This window comes from Leucoraja erinacea, chromosome 5 (assembly GCF_028641065.1).
Source record: "Leucoraja erinacea ecotype New England chromosome 5, Leri_hhj_1, whole genome shotgun sequence".
Lineage (NCBI taxonomy): Eukaryota > Metazoa > Chordata > Chondrichthyes > Rajiformes > Rajidae > Leucoraja > Leucoraja erinaceus.
This window is the reverse complement of record NC_073381.1, coordinates 74,575,307-74,594,485: the sequence shown is the minus strand read 5'-3', so window position 1 is coordinate 74,594,485 and position 19,179 is coordinate 74,575,307. Positions and strand designations below refer to the sequence as shown.

At 42.1% G+C, this 19,179-nt stretch overlaps 1 protein-coding gene across 1 annotated transcript in view; it reads right to left on the bottom strand.

Annotated features, from left to right (window-relative positions):
- The window catches only part of LOC129697414 (mitogen-activated protein kinase kinase kinase 5-like), a 160,371-nt gene that overhangs the window by 120,531 nt on the left and 20,661 nt on the right, over positions 1-19,179 (bottom strand). Inside the window, 3 exon segments of the mRNA XM_055635926.1 lie at positions 4,886-5,079; positions 8,247-8,270; positions 12,806-12,945. Coding sequence (XP_055491901.1) covers positions 4,886-5,079; positions 8,247-8,270; positions 12,806-12,945 — 358 coding nt within the window.

Here is a 19,179-nt window from a genome sequence, read left to right as displayed (position 1 = left end):
GCTTCATCAATGCATGGATCCCCATTCCTCAGTAAATGTGTAATGTTTTAGAAGAAGTATTAATGACGCTGTGTTTTAGAAGAAGTATTAATGACGCTGCGTTCCTTTGAATACACTTCATGCGGCGTCATTAACACTTCTTCAAAACATAATTACATTTTATTGAGGAATGTAGATTGATGCATTAATGACACATTGAATTTCTTAAAACTCACCATCATGAGCAAAGATCTTATAGCTCCACTATAAGATCTTTGATCATGAGTGAGAACTTCTTCTTGGTCTGCAGCAGATTAGTCATTCAATTTACCTACCGACCCACGTTGTGTCTCTCTGTCTTTCGCTCTTTCCCTCCCTCTTTCTCCCGTGCACTCCATCTCTCTCTCCCATTCCCCACCCCTCTCTCTCTCTCTAACTCTCTCAGCATTCCTGGAATCATTGACGTTTTGCGGTAGACAAAAATGCTGGAGAAGGAAATGCTGGAGCGAAGGAAATATGCAACGTTTCGGGTCAAAACCCTTCTTCAGACCCGGCTATTTCCTTTGCTCCATAGATGCTGCCTTACACCCGCTGAGTTTCTCTACCAATTTTGTCTACCTTAGATTTTCTAGAGCGTGTGGGTAGTCTGTCCAGGGGTAAAGTTGCGGGGAGGGCAGGAGCGTTGAGAAGGAGGGGGTCGGCCGGGGATCATCCAGCTCAAGAGCGGGTCAGCGGGCGATGGATAACATGACAGCGGGCGGTGGAGCTTACTCCATATGTCAGTGCGAGTAACCTCAATTGATCCCTTGTTCGCGGTGACACAGGAGTAAGCTCCACTGCCCGCTGTGGTGTTATCAATCACCCGCTGACCCACTCCGTTCTATGATCTTTACTCTTGAGCTGGTCCCCTCATTGTTCAGACGAAGAGCACTGCCAGAGGTGAGCGGGCCGGCAGAAGGCGCTGAGATGGCAGCCGGTTCCGCTGGCCGTAGCCACACGAGCTGTTTCCCTCCCTGGCCATAATGCGGTGGCACCCGGAGCGCCTTGGCAGCGGTGAGTGAGTGTTACAGGCATGAACCTGACCCCCTCCTTCTCAACGCTCATTCCCTCCTCGCAACTTTACCCCTGGCTAGACTCCCCACACGCTGTGAAAGGAAATCTCCCCCGAATTGTCATGTTACTCACGACACGCGACTTATTTATAATTATCTATTTATATTTGTACGAAATTTTTTCCCAATTGGGCCCTGCACCTCCGAAGGCCAGCCCTGGTTTCAAATACTCTTGAATTGGCACTTCCTCCTCCAACCTCTCACTCATCCCCACCAACCTTCTGGTTTCCTGATGAACGAATCTTGGCCTTGCTCCACATTTCAGGCCTGGAATCAGAGTGGTTATTTTTCATTTGCCAGCTTAGCAAGGCATGAGAACAGGCCATCCAAGCATGCCAGCAAGTCACTGCTCTGTTCAGCCCAATCCCATCCTCATCCAAACCCCATAATGTAATGGTAAATCATCAAGGAGGAGCCAAATGGACAAGTGAGGAAAGTGAAATCTGGATGGCTTTCCTTTCAAGCATTCAAAGATGGCAACACCAATACTCCAGCTATTTTCAGCAAATTCAACAAACAACAATGATATTCATGATCACAATTAGTCATTCCCATATTGAAAGATCTCTTGCATTTAAGTAACTGGATTAGCAGTTCTTGTTATTCTGCCAAATCAACACATCAATCAAAACAAACTTTGCTGTCAATGAGTGTGGCTGGCTAATCAAAACAGTTCAATGTACTCAATGGTCATTTCAAGCTGAAACATTAGCTCTTGTTTCTCTCTCCGTTTATGTTGTCTCAATCGCTGCATATTTGCAGTATTTCCTATTTTTATTTCTGAATTCCAGCATCAACAGTTTTTGTTTTGCTTTTTCAGCTTGCTTACGAATACAGCAATATCTTCCACTGCAAGACATCTTAGAACTGGATAAGAATAAAAAAAAATCAATGTCATGCATCTACAATACCCATCGTAACCTTCCGACATCCCCAAGTGCTTTGCATTCAACAAAGAACTGACAACAAAGAGCAGCGGTAGAGTTGCTGCCTTACAGCACCAGATACCTGGGTTCGATCCTGCCTCTGGTGCTTGTCTGTACGGAGTTTGTACGTTCTCTCCATGACCTGCGTGGATTTTTCCCGGGTGCTCCAGTATCCTTCCACACTCCAAAGATGTACAGGTTTGTAGGTTAATTGGCTTGGTAAAAATTGTAAATTGTCCCTCGTGTGTGTTGGATAGTGTTATGCCCATCCCACTTAGGAAACCTGAACGGAAACCTCTGGAGACTTTGCGTCCCACCCAAGGTTCCCGGAGGTTCCCTGAGGTTTTTGTCAGTCTCCCTACCTGCTTCCACTACCTGCATCCTCCGGCAACCACCTGAAACCTCCGGGAACTGCACAGAAACCTTGGGTAGGGTGCAAAGTCTCCAGAGGTTTCTGTTCAGTTTCTTAAGTGAGACAGGGGCATTAATGTGCAGGAATCGCTGGTCTGCCCAGACTCGGTGGGTTGAAGGGCCTGTTTTCACTCTGTATGCCTAAACTAAGCTTTTGACTCCCCCACCATGTTTTAAAAGTTTTTAAAAACTGTGTAAAGACCTTTGAGTTGTTTTTGATATGAATGTGGCCTGGCTGAAACTTTATCCTCCCACATGCTCGCAATTATGAATTCAAATGAAAAGGGATTTTCAAACAATGGACTTGGAAGAAAACAGCCAACGCAGCCTAGTGACAATCTGACATTTTAAATAGTTGGTGCATTAGCGTAGATGAAGGAAATGTAGAAGCAATATTTATAGTTGGTCAACACTACCCTGACTGTGTTCTGAAATTAAGAAAACGTCATAAACAATTATACCAAGATTAAACAGGCAGGTTCACCTGCAGTGCACTCTGGCAGCAATCTAGTTCACCCAAAATGTCAGCACACCTCTTTCATCCCCCTTCATAAACTTGGCTCCTTGTTCACTACTATCATCTGAGGGATCTATCTGGAGCTGGGCCAGAGGGAAGGGAAGCAGTTAACTAAACAAAAAGAAGTTTAGGTGGGATTTTCTTCCCTGGGATAAGCATCACAATATGCTTCTGTTCAGGGGTGCCGTGACAGGCATTGAGTTGTTGAGGGGGAAACCCAAACAGGAAGATCAGCAGGACTGAAATTAGACTTGATGTCTGATGAAATGCAGCTCTTATCCTGATCAACTTTCAAATAATAAGTTCCAGTATTCAAATAGGCATCGCAGTAGATAACATGTGTATCGAAGTTCAGTTCCATTCTCACCTCTGGCACAGCTTCAGATAGTTTTCTCAGATGATAGCAGTGAACAAGGAGCCAGGTTTCCAAAGGGGGTTGAGAGAGATGTGCTGAAATTCTGGATACACTAGATTGATGCCACAACAGGGTACCAACAACTTGCTAAATTTCTGGAGTAAATTTCCTGCCAAATATCTGGAGTAAAATGACATTTACCTAGAAATGGAAGCTATTGCATTTCTCTTTGGAAAACAGAAAGCAGAACATAACACAAAATGAAAAAGAATGTATCTCAATTGAATATTTCGACAGATGCCCGGAATACTCTGACTATTCAGCTTAGCGAACTTGTTCTTGCTCGGTATTGTTCATCAAGTAAACAGGGCGACCGAGCCAAGTCCAAGACATATGACAGGTGGAATATGACGTTGTTTCCTTAAATTATTTCATGTACAGTAGTGCTTGGTTAGAAATAAGAATAGGTTAAATATAAATCCTTGGGAGTGATGACATGGGAGAGGAAATGTCATTGCCACAAATTGATGAATAGGAATGAAACTAAACAGGACCAACTCCACCCAGCTGGACAAAAAAGCAAGTGGATGGATTGATCAAGTGTGTCAAAGGGCGTGCTAAGGTTGAGAAAGGCCTCGAGGGATAGTTTACCACAGAAGGAATATTGTGAGTAGGAAGAAACTGCAGATGCTGGTTTATACTGAAGATAAACACAAAATGCTGGCAGCATCTCTGGACAAAAGGAAAGGGTAACTTTTCAGGTCGAAACCCTTCTTCAGACTGTGAAATATGAAGGGCTCCGAACCAAAACGTCACTGATTTCCTTTCTCCAGATAAGCTTCCTGATCCGCTGAGTTCCTTCAGCATTTTGTGTCTAACATAAGAAATATGGTTTGTGTCTTTGCAATGGTAGAAATTAAAATGAACTGATTCTATTGCTAGATGTGAAAAGATGGGTTCAACTGTGCTCAGTACACTCCAGGATAATGGATGGTAATGGAAAACTAGGCGGAGAAGGAGATTGAAAGGGTAGAGGAATTAATAATGTTTTTTTTTTCTGAGAAGTGATTTCAAATGCAAAAGAGCTCCTACTCTTCCAGCAATCCTCACGCACCTTCATCACAATCCATCTTCTTGGAAAATATAAATGTTATTTGCCATCTTTGTGCGGGCAGCTAAGCGACCCAGAAGATGAGGTGGGCGGGGGGAGGAGTGGAGGGTTAAAATAAAACTTGCATACAGCTCTCCTCTTTACACCTTTAGATTACAACAATCAAACACCAATGAAGGGAAACCCAAATCAGTATCAAAACCATCAACAACTCTATTATATTTCTCATCTCAGTGCCCTTTCCTCCACCTCAGAGCTCAGTATTCAGAGCTTTAGAACAAATGTAGAATATAATGGCACCGGATGATCACGTTGGTACATTGAGGAGAATCATTCCACAGATAAGCACATTCATTCCAGATAGCCGATCATGGGAACATGTGAAAACCAACGCAGCAAAAACAGAGGCCTGCTTGATGACACTTTTTTTTTTTAAGGTGCAGAAACATGATGTATATGTAAAGAAACACCTACCAGCAGCTGTTGTGTGCAGCTTTCAGCAACTGAACAAAACGATCCACCAGTGGCATGCAGATAGGGCCAAGCAATAACTCAAAGTTGGGCTGCATTAGCTCACTCAAGCCCTTCATGTAGCTGCTCTCACAACAGTATACCTTGTTGTGTGGAGTCACCATGTATGGTATAAAGCTGTAGTTTCCACACGATGTCTGTAACAAAAGGCATAGTTACACCATTGTCACCAACATATTCTCAATTATTTTGCTGTGTTTTACTAGCATGACTACTTTTTCCAAATTCCCTCTCATTTCAATTCAGTGATACTTTATTGTCACATGTACCTAGGTGCAGTGAAATGTTTTGTTTTCCATATAACCCGATAGAATCAGAGAGCAGACCTCACCTAGACAGTACACAAGTGCCGCCACGGTTTGCCGCTGACAAAGTTATTTCCACATAACCATATATTAACATTCTAGATGCAAAAAAAAATCTCTATTGAAAGTGCAATGTGGGCTTTCATGAAGAGGCTGCTGAAATACTATCAGGGAAATGCATCACTGCATCTGTCTTCCTCTGAGGTGGGCAATGGAGATATGACAAAGGTTGAGCAAATTACTGCCAAGCCTGCCTCACAAATTAGCAATCCACTGCAGTGTTTAACAGGATCACTGAAGAAGATCTCAGCCTGCCTGGTTAGATGCTTTTGCACAATGTATGCAAGCATCAAGCAGCGAAGACAATTACAATTGTCAGAATTAGTTTGTAGTAATGAATAAAATTTTAAAAAAATCAGCAAAATGTCTTCTTATGTCTGCCTCATATTAAATGCAAACTCTGGATTCAGTATGGAACATTTGAGGTCTTTAAAAATATGTATTTGTAAGCAATGCAATTAGCCTTACTTACAAAAGAGTTTTTTTCAACATATAGACTAGACTGTTTCCAAACTATCTGAAAGCACAGGTGAATATTGTGAGGCCAATAGCCTTAATTATGGATTATAAGAGGGTTTGTAATCATTTATCTCATGAAATAATATTAAAGGAGCCAGATATTGACAATATTTCTGGGAAGCACAACAACAGTATTAAACATGAATAACTTTATATAATGCCCTGTTAAAAATAAAACAAGATATTAATGAATACTATGACAACCATGTTATTTATCAACTGGATTCAAAACATATGTGATTCAGCAGAACAATTCCAAAAATTAGTTTTATTAAAAACATTACTATAAGAATGTCAGTTAATGTAAAGCAACAATATCTCACATTTTTCCATTTTGTAAAATCTAATTTAATTGAACATAGGAAGGTCAACTATCAAAGATCAGGATGCCATCTTACTTTTTCTTCATTCAGAATATGACCTTGAAGCAGACATCTATTCTAATCTGATCAGGCATGTCAAATAAACAGGAAGTTAGTCTCTGATGCAGCACTTGGCATGCTCTTATAAACCTGGCATGCCATGTTACAATAATGCTACTCAAATGAATTGTTTGTAACCTCATTTACTGAGCCTTGTTGCAACTTCCCAAAGATACCACCTCAAACTTCCCTCGATTAAATTATCTTTGCCCAACTGAGCAGTCGAACCAGGCACAAGGATAGACAGATAGCCTATACAATTAGCTTTAAGGATCAGAAAGAAAAGGAAAATAAATGACTCTACTTTATATAGTAACTTTCATGACCTCAGGCCAACCCCCTAAGTGCTTCATAATCAATTTCTTGAAAAGTGGGTGTTATACTTATTGATAATACTTTGTATAAAATTCTCCTAGAAAAGCAGGAGCATTAAATCTTGCAAATACTGATGATAAAGCCAGAGTGGCCAAAGAGATGTACATTTTGACTTGTTTTTGTCTTTGAGTGTATTAAGTATGTGAATTGGATTTAAAAACTATTCACAAATGTCATGAATTCATTTTGTCTTCAGTTTAAATGCAGTCATTCTTTGAAATTGAAGAGTAGTTGGTGAATTTTTAAAACATTTGTTTCATACCCTGGTCTAAAAATAACTGAGTGTCAGAAGCTATTTTTGAAAATTAAACCACATTTTAAAACTGAAACAGGAAATTCTGGAAATGTTCACAGCTGGCCATTAAGCTTCCGTGGAGAGTTAATGTTTCAAGTCTCCAAGCTTTCAACAGAAAATAACTTTTGGTTCACCAATAATAGGAGTTAATTTTGCTAAATTTGAAATGCTCTTTTAATTGCTTATTTTCATTTCAGAAAGAGCAAACCAATTTGGAGATAAATTCATCACTGGGGCAGATTTATACATTGTTTTTTTGTTCCTATATTAATCTGAAACACGACTGTTCCCCTAAAATGGGACAGGCAGCATCTCTGGATAGAAGGAATGGGTGAAGTCTGATGAAGGGCCTCATCCTCGAAACGTCACCCATTCCTTCTACCCAGAGATGGATCTTATAGAAACATAAATTTCTTAAGGGATTGAACAGGCTAGATGCAGGAAAAATATTCCTGGTGTTGGGGGAGTCCAGAGCCAGGGGTCACAGATTAAGAATACGGGATAGGTAATTTAGGACTGAGATAAGGAAAAACTTTTTCACCCAGAGAGTTGTGAATCTGTGGAATTCTTTGCCACAGAATGCAGTGGAGGCCAATTCACTGGATATTTTCAAGAGTTAGATATAATTCTTAGGGCTAGTGGAATCAAGGGATATGGGGAGAATGCAGGAATGTGGTACTGAATTTGGATGATGGTTCAATTGCCTAATAACAACTAGGAAGAAACTGTCCCTGAATTTGAAGGTGTGCATTTTCACACTTCTATACCTTTTCTATACCTTTTGCCTGATGAGAGAGGGGAGAAGAGGGAGAGGCCCGGGTGCGACAGCTGTTGTCTCACCTGCTGTATTTTAGTCTTAGAAAATCAGTCACAATCTCATATCAATGTGTAGTCCTCAACATATCTGTGTTCCTACATGCAGCCAAGGTGATGCTCAACACCAGAACAGCAAAGACTAAACTCCAGCATATTAACCTTTAATTTTGAATTTAATAGTATCTAAAAGACACACATTTTCAGCTAGATTCTTACTCAATTTCTGCAGTAACTTAAACCTTTGCAATGCTGTAAAGACTGTATTATATTATATATTATTACAGCTATATTATAAACCTTGGGTAATTTTACTTCCCGTTCCTAAGCGTTATTTTTGAATAGTTCTGTAATAATGTTTTGATATCATAATATAATGATTCTTATTGCAAATTAAGCCCAGCATGTCATTAATTTCACTACAACCAGTACTTGAAAATAGCACTGAAATATCAGAGTTAAAGGGTGCACCATCAAGCAACTATTTAAATAAGTCATGCCAAATTTGCACTTACGTTTTTCTTTTGACATATGATCTCCTGTAAAAAAAACAAATCAGCTAATATTAGCATAAAACATTTTTTATGGTTGGGATTCACTCCAAACTGCTAGCGGTCATTTTGTGAAACAACAAATTGTTTTTAAATATAAAATTATTTTTAACAACCAAAAATGTATTTTTGTTCTAATGGCCGTTTGCGTTTGGTACATTATTTAATAGAGTTAAGTGTGGATCGGAACGATTGCTTGTCAATTTCAATGCCTTGTCAATTTCTATGCCTTGATAATGTCAATGCCTTGTTAATGTCTTCTCAATTTCAACAGCCTCCACAGTGTAACTAGCAGCCTGTATTCTTAAAGAGACAGTTAACTATAACCAAAATCAGTTATGAAGAGGACTGTACGAGGTGTTTACTGTAATGTGATTAATCCCGTCCTTTGAAAGTGGATCTTGATATGTTGAAGACTTCCGAGAGTCCAAAGGCTATTGTTCTCCCTTTGTTGCATTGCTAAAACACAGGATTATTGTCTGATATCTTGTTTCAAATATCAAATATCTTGTTTCCTATGAACAAGAGGTATTATAATTTTGCCCGAATTGTTAATAACCTCCTCTGAATTAAAACCTTTCCACTTCAAACTCAATTCCAAGGCTTAAGCCATGTCTGGGTGGGGGCCATATTTAAATAAAAAATATTTCAGAGGTTCCATGTTCTTGTTCCAGATGTTTAACAAAATGAGTGGGAGTGCTCAAGGTGTCTTAGGCATTTTGTCTACATTTTCCAGCAATGGCAACCAAGATTACTCTTCAGAAAATAAGTAACCGGATCTCTAGCACTTTGAATCTTCCAAGCAAACGATCGATAATTCGATTTCATGCTTCTATTCAGCCAAAAAAAGTGAGATCTATTTTTTGGAAATGTAGCTGGAAAGTATCCAGGTGATATGAGCAACATTTCATAGAATATTAACTTTTAAATGTGACGGAAAAACAGATGGCATTTTCCACCTACACAATAGACCCTCCCTCAATCTGCAAACTGCATCTTCCAGATTCCAAGCACATCAGCATAAAAATGTTTTTTTCTCATAGAACAGTGCACAAGACCAGGCCCTTCAGACCACAGGCCCTTCAGACCACAATGCCTGTTTAGTGTAGTTTAGTTTAGAGATACAATGCAGCAACAGGACCTTTGGCCCACCGAGTTCGCACCGACCAGCGATCACCCCATACACTAACATTACCCTATGCACACCAGTGACAATTTACAATTTTTACCAAAGCCAATTAGCCTCCAAACCTGTACATCTTTGGTGTGTGGAAGGAAGCCGGAGGTCCTGGAGAAAGCCACGCAGGTCATGGGGAGAACGTACAAACTCCAATCAGGCAGCACCCGTAGTGAGTATCGAACCCGGGTCTCAGCATCTGTGCCGAACATGATGCCAAATATAACTACAGTAATCTCTTCTTGCCTGTATGTGATCCATATCCCTTCATTCGTTGTGTGTTCGTGTGCCTATTGAAAAGCCTCTTTAATGCCACTATCACATCTGCTGCCTCCACCACCACCGGCAATGCGTTCCACGCCCTCGCCATTCTCTGTGCAAAAAGAGATTGCGCCGCACATCTTCATTAAACTTTCCCCCTCTCATCTTTTAGCTATGCCCTCTGCTGGTGGGCATTTCCAACCTGGGAAAAAGATTCTGACTGTCTACCCTATCTATATCTCTCATTATTTTATACACATCTATCAGGTTTCTCCTCAGCTTCTGACGCTCCGGAGAAAACAATCCAACATTATCCATCCTCTCCTTGCAGCTAATACCCTCTAATCCAGGCAGCATCCTGGTAAACTTCTTCTGCACACTCTCCAAAGCTCCTTAAATCCTTTCTGTAACGGGTATCCAGAACTGCACATAATACTCTAAATGTGCCTTAAGCAAAATTTTATAGAGATGCAACTTGACCTCCTGACTCGTACTCAATATTCAGCCGAAGAAGGCATGCGTACATTTGGCTCTTTTACTACTCTCTCTATTTGTTTTGCTAATTTCAGGAAACTGGACGAAATCCAGGTTACCTCGTACATCAGTGCAGTGCAGGTTTCTTCCATTAACTCTATAATTTCCTCCCAAAGTACAGCACATCAGACTTGCTTGGATTAAACTCCATCTGCCATTTACCTGCCCTTATCTGTAACTGATCTGTATCCTGCTATATCCATTGACAGTCTAATTCACCATCCGCAGCTCCATCAAAGGAACAACATTGGCAACTTTACAGTGCGCTGGGTGCTCATGGTTAGAAAGGATGCAAACATTTGTCAAGGCCCAAACTATTACCCCTCTTGCCATTCTCAATACCATGTGATAGATTCCATCCCACCTTGCAGACATTTGGCTTAATGCTCTTTACGAGACCCAATATCAACAAATGCGGGACAAATGGTCATATAAGTAAATGGTCAAATAGGGACAAATTCCCGATGGCAATTCGTTGACCGATTCGGCCGTGGCTGGGTGAATGATGAGTTGGCCCCGAGTGCTGGACTGCAGACAGAGCCCAGCCGGTGGGCCAGCCGCAGAGTTTTGTCCCGAGCGCCGGACATTGCGCTCGACATCGCACGCAACGTCCCGCACCCCATCCAACTCATGAACCGATGATCGGCCATGAGAAGGAGGGGTGGTGGTGTCGGCGGTAAGCGAAGGTCCAAAGGTCGAACAGCTGGCCGGGCTGCTGACCGACGGGGCCATGGGCGAGGCGCAGCGACCCGACAGCCCCCTCGACCCGAGTACTAGCAGTCAAATATGGGACAAGGGCGGTCCCATATGGGACAAACCAATTTAGCCCAATATACGGGATGTCCCAGCTAATACGGGACAGTTGGCAACCCTATGTACACCACACCCAGTTCATCTGAATCAGTCTGAACAAGGTTCCCGACCCGGAACATCAACTATCCATTTTCTCCAGAGACACTGCCTGACCTGCGGAGTTACTCCTGCACTTTGTGTCTATTTTTGTAAACCAGCATCTGCAGTTCCTTTTTTTTTACCCTATGACACTATTCTGGTGCCTCACTTGCAGCCACAGAAATACTGGCGTATACCCCCTGACTATAGAGTCCCCTAGCACTATTGTTTGACCCGATCTAGCCCTACTGTGCTGTTAAAACAGAACTGGATCTGTTGCCATTGTCGCTTTAAATTTCCCCTGAAGGACCATCCTCATGATTACATTCAAAACATTATACTTATTTGAGAGGCAAAAAGTAACAGGAGACTCAAGCACTACCTACCTGCCTCTCCTGGCAATCATGCATCGATCTGGTTGAATCTTAATCTCTGTGAAATTATGTGTAGGAAGGAACTGCAGATGTTAGTTTAAACTGAAGATCGACACAAAGAGCTGAAGTAACTCAGCAGGACAGGCAGCATCTCTGGAAAGAAGGAATAGGTGACGTTTCGGGTCGAGACGGGTCTGCCTGTCCCACTGAATTACTACACCTTTTTGTGTCTATCTTCTGTGAAACCTCTCTGTCTCTGTGTTCCACAGGGCGTCCAACTGCTGCTCCAACTGATCCAGCTGGTTTGAGAGGAACTGCAGCTGGACCCACTTCCTGCAGACATAGGTGGTGATACAGAGGTTCACTTGCACCTCCTCCAACCTCATCTACTGTATTCCATGTTCTCAGTGTGGACTCCTAAATCTCAACGAGACCAAGTGCAATTAGGACGATCTTTCGTTGAACAACTGCGCTCAGTCCACCTTTGTCCACGTGATCTCCCAGTTGCCAAACACTTTAACTCCCCCTCTGACCAACTGTCCAAGTATGGTTTTCAAACATTTTCCTTATATTTTTCCTCACCTTTTCTGGCTTCGTAAAAATGTTTGCCTCAAGACTATTAGTTTACATGGCTGTTAGTGCTATTTTCAATACAATTACCTATTGAAAACGAGCAGATGCACTGCCAAATTCCTCTCATACTACTTGCAGGACTTTACAGACAAGTTCAGCGACTGCATTGTAAAAATCACTTATAACTCCTTAATGGTATTTTCTAAAAGCAGTTACATTTTACAACAGGGCCCTGAGTCCAATGGTATCTGATTAACTAATTCAACACAACAAGGTGAATCAATCTGAAGAAGGATTTCGACACAAAACGTCTCCTATTCCGTTTCTCCAGATACTGCCTGACCCGCTGAGTTATTCCAGCATTTCGTGCCTATCTTCTGTGTAAACCAGCATCTGCAGTTCCTTTCTACACAAGGTAAATTTGGCACCTTATTGATAAAAATCATAGTATCATTGCTAATGGTAACAGTTTTATAAGGATCTATTAAATGTTATTTAGGGTATAATAGTGACCCAAGCAATCCAACTCATTATTTTTGTTAATACTAGAATGTTTAACTAGTCATTCAGCTCAATTTGAATGTTGCCACTATTTTAATATATAAACAAAGCCTAACACATATTTATTAAGCATGCTAGAGAATCCAATTTTGTACTTTATTATCTACAACAAAATGCGCTGGAAGATATGAGTGAGTTCCAAGTAGCTTTACCTGCAGGGACTGAAGTGTGTCTGAATTTGTATCACGATATAAAATTATATTATTTGCCATGCTGAAACTCTCCCTCACTCCAAGATGGTAAAACAGGGAAGGTTGACGGAAAGCATCATTCATCTCCACCACTGCGATATCTGCAAGCAACAAATGACAAATTCAATAATGTCCCGATTAACTACAGTTTAAAAATTAATTCACCGACTAGGAAAAGATGCATAACCTTGGTAGAGTTCCAGCTCTACTATATGCATAGATCATTCAGAACCCATGGGAAGAATTTATTCTGCGCCACTGGAAGCATTTTGAAGACAATGGGAGCTCTAAATGTCACCGTCATAGACAGTAGAAAATTAATCTTGCTCTGATTTTTCTTCCATCCAGTTGCCTGAGAGAGCCTCTTTCTGTATTAGCATGAAAGATTGCTTTGATTTCACACATTCTTGTTTTTATTCTACTCAGAGATGAATCAGCACAGCTGCATGTAATGGAGCTTTGGCAGTTACGAGCTCTCACCAGCCTGCATCGAACAAGTAGTTATGTATGGGGGAAGAAAATACTCAATCGCACAGAACACAGAGCAGATTCGGGGCTTCAAATACTGGAGATTTGATTATTTGGTCGAATGCGCTAAAGACCCATCATTCTCATCATTATTCAATAAAAATCACCATCATTCCCAGATGCAATTTTAAAGAGTGCTGCAAGCAAATATTCCAACTAGATACACATAAAGTGAGATTTTTTGGCCACATTGCGTAACCAGGGGCAACAGTCAAACAAGTTTTTTAAAAAGTTCTATCGCACGCATAGAGTCATAGGGTCTTACAGCATCCGATCTACTCTAGTCCCACCTGCCTGCATTTGGTCCGTCCCTCCAAACCTGTCCTATCGATGTACTTGTCTACATGTTTCTTCAACATTGCGATAGTCCCAGCTTCAACTACCTCCTCTCGCAGCGCGTTCCATACACCCACCACCCTTTGCGTGGAAAAGTTACCCCGCATGTTCCTATTAAATTTCCCCCCCCCCCTCACATTACACCTATTTAACATAGGATATTATATCCTAACGATCGTAGGATATACCTGACAATGTCAAGCAAAGAGATTGAACAGCAGGAACCAGCTCTTATTACTTGGAGCATAACCAATCTAGGTTAATGCAACCCAAATCAACTTTAGAGCTGCATTCTATTGAGATTATTTAATGAAAGAGTACTGCACAATATTAGAGGCAGTGAAGGATTTCCGATTAATACCACTAGATTAGTTCCTAAAGAAATCCAAAGTAGGAACTCACCCGACATCAATATTTATTATTGTTACTCAAAGAATTCTCTCATGGCACCCAGCGCCTGTCCCATGGACATGTCATCAGCTTTCTCAACTTTTCCAGTCAACATTTTTCACCATTTAAAACGGGAGGTCTGGGAACATATTCTGATGTTACTTCATGTGTAGGAAGGAACTGCAGATGCTGGTTTAAACCGAAGATAGACACAAAATGCTGAAGTAACTCAGTGCGACAAGCAGCATCTCTGGAGAGAAGGAATGGGTGACATTTCGGGACGGGTCGAGACCTTTCTTCAGACTGTCTGAAGAAGGTTCTCAACCCGAAATGTCACCCATTCCTTGTCGCCAGAGATGGTGCGAGTCCCGCTGAGTTACTTCAGCATTTTGTGTTTATCTGCTGTTACTTCAAACCTGATTTGGAGATAATTAAATGCTAAGCAAGTTTTTAATTCAAATTCCTGTTAGGCATGTGCATTTGGATGTTGCATAAGTCAGGCACTTGTGCTGAAGATAGAGGCTCCTCACAAATCTGCCCCAGGATCATCATTTTTAAAGTTCACACATATAATTTAGACTCATTCAGCACAGGATACTGGCACTTGGTCTTAACTTTCTACGCATTAGTCATTCAAGTACTGATCTTGATATTTCTTGCTGGGGACATCTTTGAGCAGTTATGGAATATGCGGAGCTACTTAATTACATTAAATTTTGTTAATTCAAAATGAGAACCAGTCATAAAAACAAATCTGTTCATAATGTAACTTCCACTGATACATTAAGGCCATCAAAACCAGTCATTGAATGTGGGAGGACATTATGATTCTGTACTATGTAACTATGCAGTGAACAGCAATATCAATGTTCATGTTAATCATCCTCACTGAGCCTCTCATGATGAGATCAGGCACTGGTAATGGAGGAGGCTCAGGACAGAAAGACCTACATGGGGATGGAAGAGGAGTTAAAATGATTAGCAACCAGGAGATCCCGTACGCCTTGGTGTAAGCAGGGCCGAGCGCAGGTGTTCGACGAAACGGTCGCCAAGTTTAAGCTTGGTCTTGCTTCTAATGGGAAGAGGAGTTAAAATGGTTGGAAACCGGGAGATCCGATAGACCCAGGGTGAGGCCACATGCAACCTGGAGGAACTTGGAACATAATCCACCTGGGAATTCTACAATTTTATGTAACTACAAAATCCTCCCCCTCTCCCTTCTTCCTCCAAAATCCACCCCTCCTCCCATGTGCCCCACGAGGACTCGCACCATTTTCTCTCCACCCCATCCCCTTCTTCTAGCTACTCTTCAATCCTTTTGTCTCATACCTTCTATCGTTTCGTCTCTTGTCTTTGTCTGCTATTTTTAAAAAAACCCTCACCTGTATCAACCTATTACCTGCCAGGTGTTGCCCTGCCCTTCCTCTCTTCCAGCTTTCTTCTACCCTCCCCTCCAATCAGTCTGAAGAAGCCGACAAAACGTCGCCAGTCCAAGTTCTTCAGAGAAGCTGCCTGACCCGCTGAATTATTCCAGCACTATAAGTCTTCTTTTGTAAACATGCATCTGCAGTTCCTCGTTTCAACATTTCACTGCCAGTATGCGACTGAGGAGGGGTTAAGGATGATGGATGGATGGAACCAGATGGAAAGTGCACTCAGTTCTGATGTCAGGTCTCAACCTGAAATATCAACTGCTCTTTCCCCTCTTGCAGATGTTGCTTGACCCGTTGAGTTCCTCCAGACGTATTGCTTTTAATACTTCAGTTTCCAGCATCTGCAGTCTCTTGTGTCCACCACCAACATTTGAATGTTCAAAGGAGTTCTGTCAGTGGGATGTGATCCCAATAGAAGAGTGTAAATCTACAAAGTTACCTGCCCACATTCACCATAATTCTTCGCCATAATTACCTAACTCCTCTTAGGTAATTATGGTGAAGAGCGAAACAAAATGCTGGAGTAACTCAGTGGGTCAGGCAGAATCTCTCGAGAAAAAGAATAGGCGACGTCTCGGGTCGAGACCTTTCTTCAAACTGAGTCATGGGAGAGGGAAACTAGAGGTGATTATAGCTATTGGAATGGTGGTTAATCGTTTATTGTTGACTTTTTTGAAAACTATAAAACACGAGTTAAGTTAAATTGGAAAAAGAAAAATAGATTCACCAGAAGAGCTGTTTGTGTCGAAAAAATCTACCTCAACTACCGAACTCATTAGTGACCCTCGGACTATCTTTGATCAGAGTTTGCTGGCTTTACCTTGCACTCAATGTTATTCCCTTATCATGTACCTGCACACTGTGAACGGATCAATTGCAATCAAGTAGACACAAAAAGCTGGCATAACTCAGCGGGACAGGCTGTATCTCAGGAGAGAGGAATGGGTGATGTTTCGGGTCGAGACCCTGTCAGGGGAGTGGGCGGGACAGAGATAGAATGTAGTCGGAGACAGTAACACTGGTGGAGAACTGGGAAGGGGAGGGGGATGGAGAGAGAGGGAAAGCGAGGGCTATTTGAAGTTGGAGGAATCAATGTTCATACTGCTGGGGTGTAAGCTACCCATGCAAAATATGAGGAGCTGTTCCTCCAATTTGTGCTGGGGCTCACTCTGCGAATGGAGGAGACCCCAGGACAGAAAGGTCAGATTGGGAATGGGGGGGGGGGGGGTTAAAGTGCTGAGCAACCGGGAGATCAGGTAGGTTAAGGTGTTCAACTAAACGATCGCCGAGCCTGCGCTTGGTCTCGCCGATGTAAAGAAGTTGACACCTGGAACAGCGGATACAGTAGATGAGGTTGGAGGAGGTGCAAGTGAACCTCTGCCTCACCTGAAAAGACTGTCAGGGTCCTTGGATGAAGTTGAGGGGAGAGGTAAAGGGGCAGGTGTTGCATCTCCTGCGGTAACAGGGGAAAGTACCTGGGGAAGGAAGGGACGAGTTGACCAGGGAGTTGCAGAGGGAACGGTCTCTGCGGAAAGCAGAAAGGGCTGGAGATGGGAAGATGTGGCCAGTAGTGGGATCCTGTTGGAGGATTATATGCTGTAATCATGTATTGTCTTTCTGCTGACTGGTTAGCACACAGCAAAAGCATTCCATTGTACCTCGGTACACATGCCAATAAACGAAACTAATAAAGAACTTTTGCATCTGTCGGCATCAATCCACAGTCACAGCCACAAGACTTTTCAATATTGTGAGAGTTCTGCTTTCCACCACCCACCTGTCGAGTGCCTGAATGCAAGGTACTGAATACTGATCCTATCGGTACATATGCTAGTGACCCGAGATCCTAGATCATCACATCCAGCTGTTCTCAGACAATGAGAAATATCCAATTGGGACAGATTGCATAGATGGAAGTCGAGTTAATATACTTCATGCCATCTCTTTGATCTTGTGCTGAAAGGAGATACAACATGCTGGAGTTTTTCTTTTTTAAGGGCCAGACATGAAAATTAATGAAATTATACCCGTCTTTTGCTCTTCGTTCAAATATTTGCATATCCAACTGGCCATGTTCTGTCCTGCCCCTCCTCTTTCCAGCTTTTTTTCCTTGCCCATACTTGCCCACACCAGTTAACATATCCCATCTATATATACTAGTCCCACCTACCTGTGTTTGGCCAATATCCCTCTAAACCCGTCTTATCCATGTACCTGTCTAAATGTTTCTTAAGTGTTGCTATAATACCTATCTCCGCTGGCAGCTCATTCAATGCACTCACCATGCTTTGTGTGAAAAAGTTACCCCTCAGGTTCCTATTGAATCTTTTTCCCCTTCATCTTAAACCTATATCCTCTGGTTCTCAATTCCCCTACCCCAGGGTAGAGACTCTGTTCCTCTCATGATTTTATACTCACTCACCTCAAATAGATCAAGCGAGTCCTAAGGCTCCTCCCACATCCCGAAGACATGTGGGTGTGACTGTAAATTGTCCCTATTTTGCAGGGAGTAGATGAGAAAGTGGGATAACATAGAACTTGTATGAACTGATAATCAGTGGTCAGCATAGACTCAATGGATTGAAGGACGTATTTTCATGCTGTACCTTTCAATAATTTTGCCATAAAGAAGGTACCTCTGATGGATTTGCACTCTCTCACAACCACACTGGAATGTCAACCTACACTTCTCTGCTCAGGGTTCACTCCATAACTTCCAGGCCCAGAAACAAGGGGCCTGTCAAATTAGACATCATTGTTGTCTTTGTTTCTAACAGTGACAGTGCATGTGGGCTCACCCGCTGGCACTCTCAAACACCAGCTCATGTAATCTTCATGCCCCATGTTGGCCCCAAACCAACAGCGAAGGCAGAACCTTGGTGGATTGTGTGGTTCGAGGATGAAGGCCAGCTCTGTAGTCAGAGGCTCACATTATCACAATATACTCAAGCCCCACTGTTGCCTCTGATTCCTTGACTGTACCTTGACGCCACTGAAGAACAGCAAAGAGCATGATGATAAAATCTCATCCATACTTTATACATGTGAGCATGATGATACTTGTTTGCTGTTTGGTTGTATGCAATTCTAAAGATGCTTGCAATTCAGAAGTTGCAGGTGCATCTATGCCCCAAAGATGTACAGGTTTGTAGGTCGCTTGGGCAGCTTACAGCCCAGTATTATGAATTTGATTTCTCCAACTTCAAATAACCCTGGCATTCCCTCTCTCTCTCTATCCCTCCCCCACCCCAGATGCACCAGCTTCTCATTTTTACCCAACAAACAGCTAACAATGGCCTGTTTCCTTTATCATCCTTTACTTTTTTGCATATCTTTCATACATTGTTCTTTATCTCTCTACATCTTCATCTATATCTCACATTTCCCTTTCCCTAACTAGTCTGAAGAAGGGTCTCGACCCGAAACGTCACCCATTCCTTCTCTCCAGAGATGCTGCCTGTCCTGCTGTTACTCCAGCATTTTGTATCCACCTCAGGTTTGTAGGCTAATTGGCTTGGTAAAAAATTGTAAATTGTCCCTAGTGCATGTTGGATAGTGTCAGTCTGTGGCGATGGCTGGTCCGTGCCGATTCAGTGGTCTGAAGGGCATGTTTCCGTGCTATATCTCTAAACTAAACTTAATAACTTT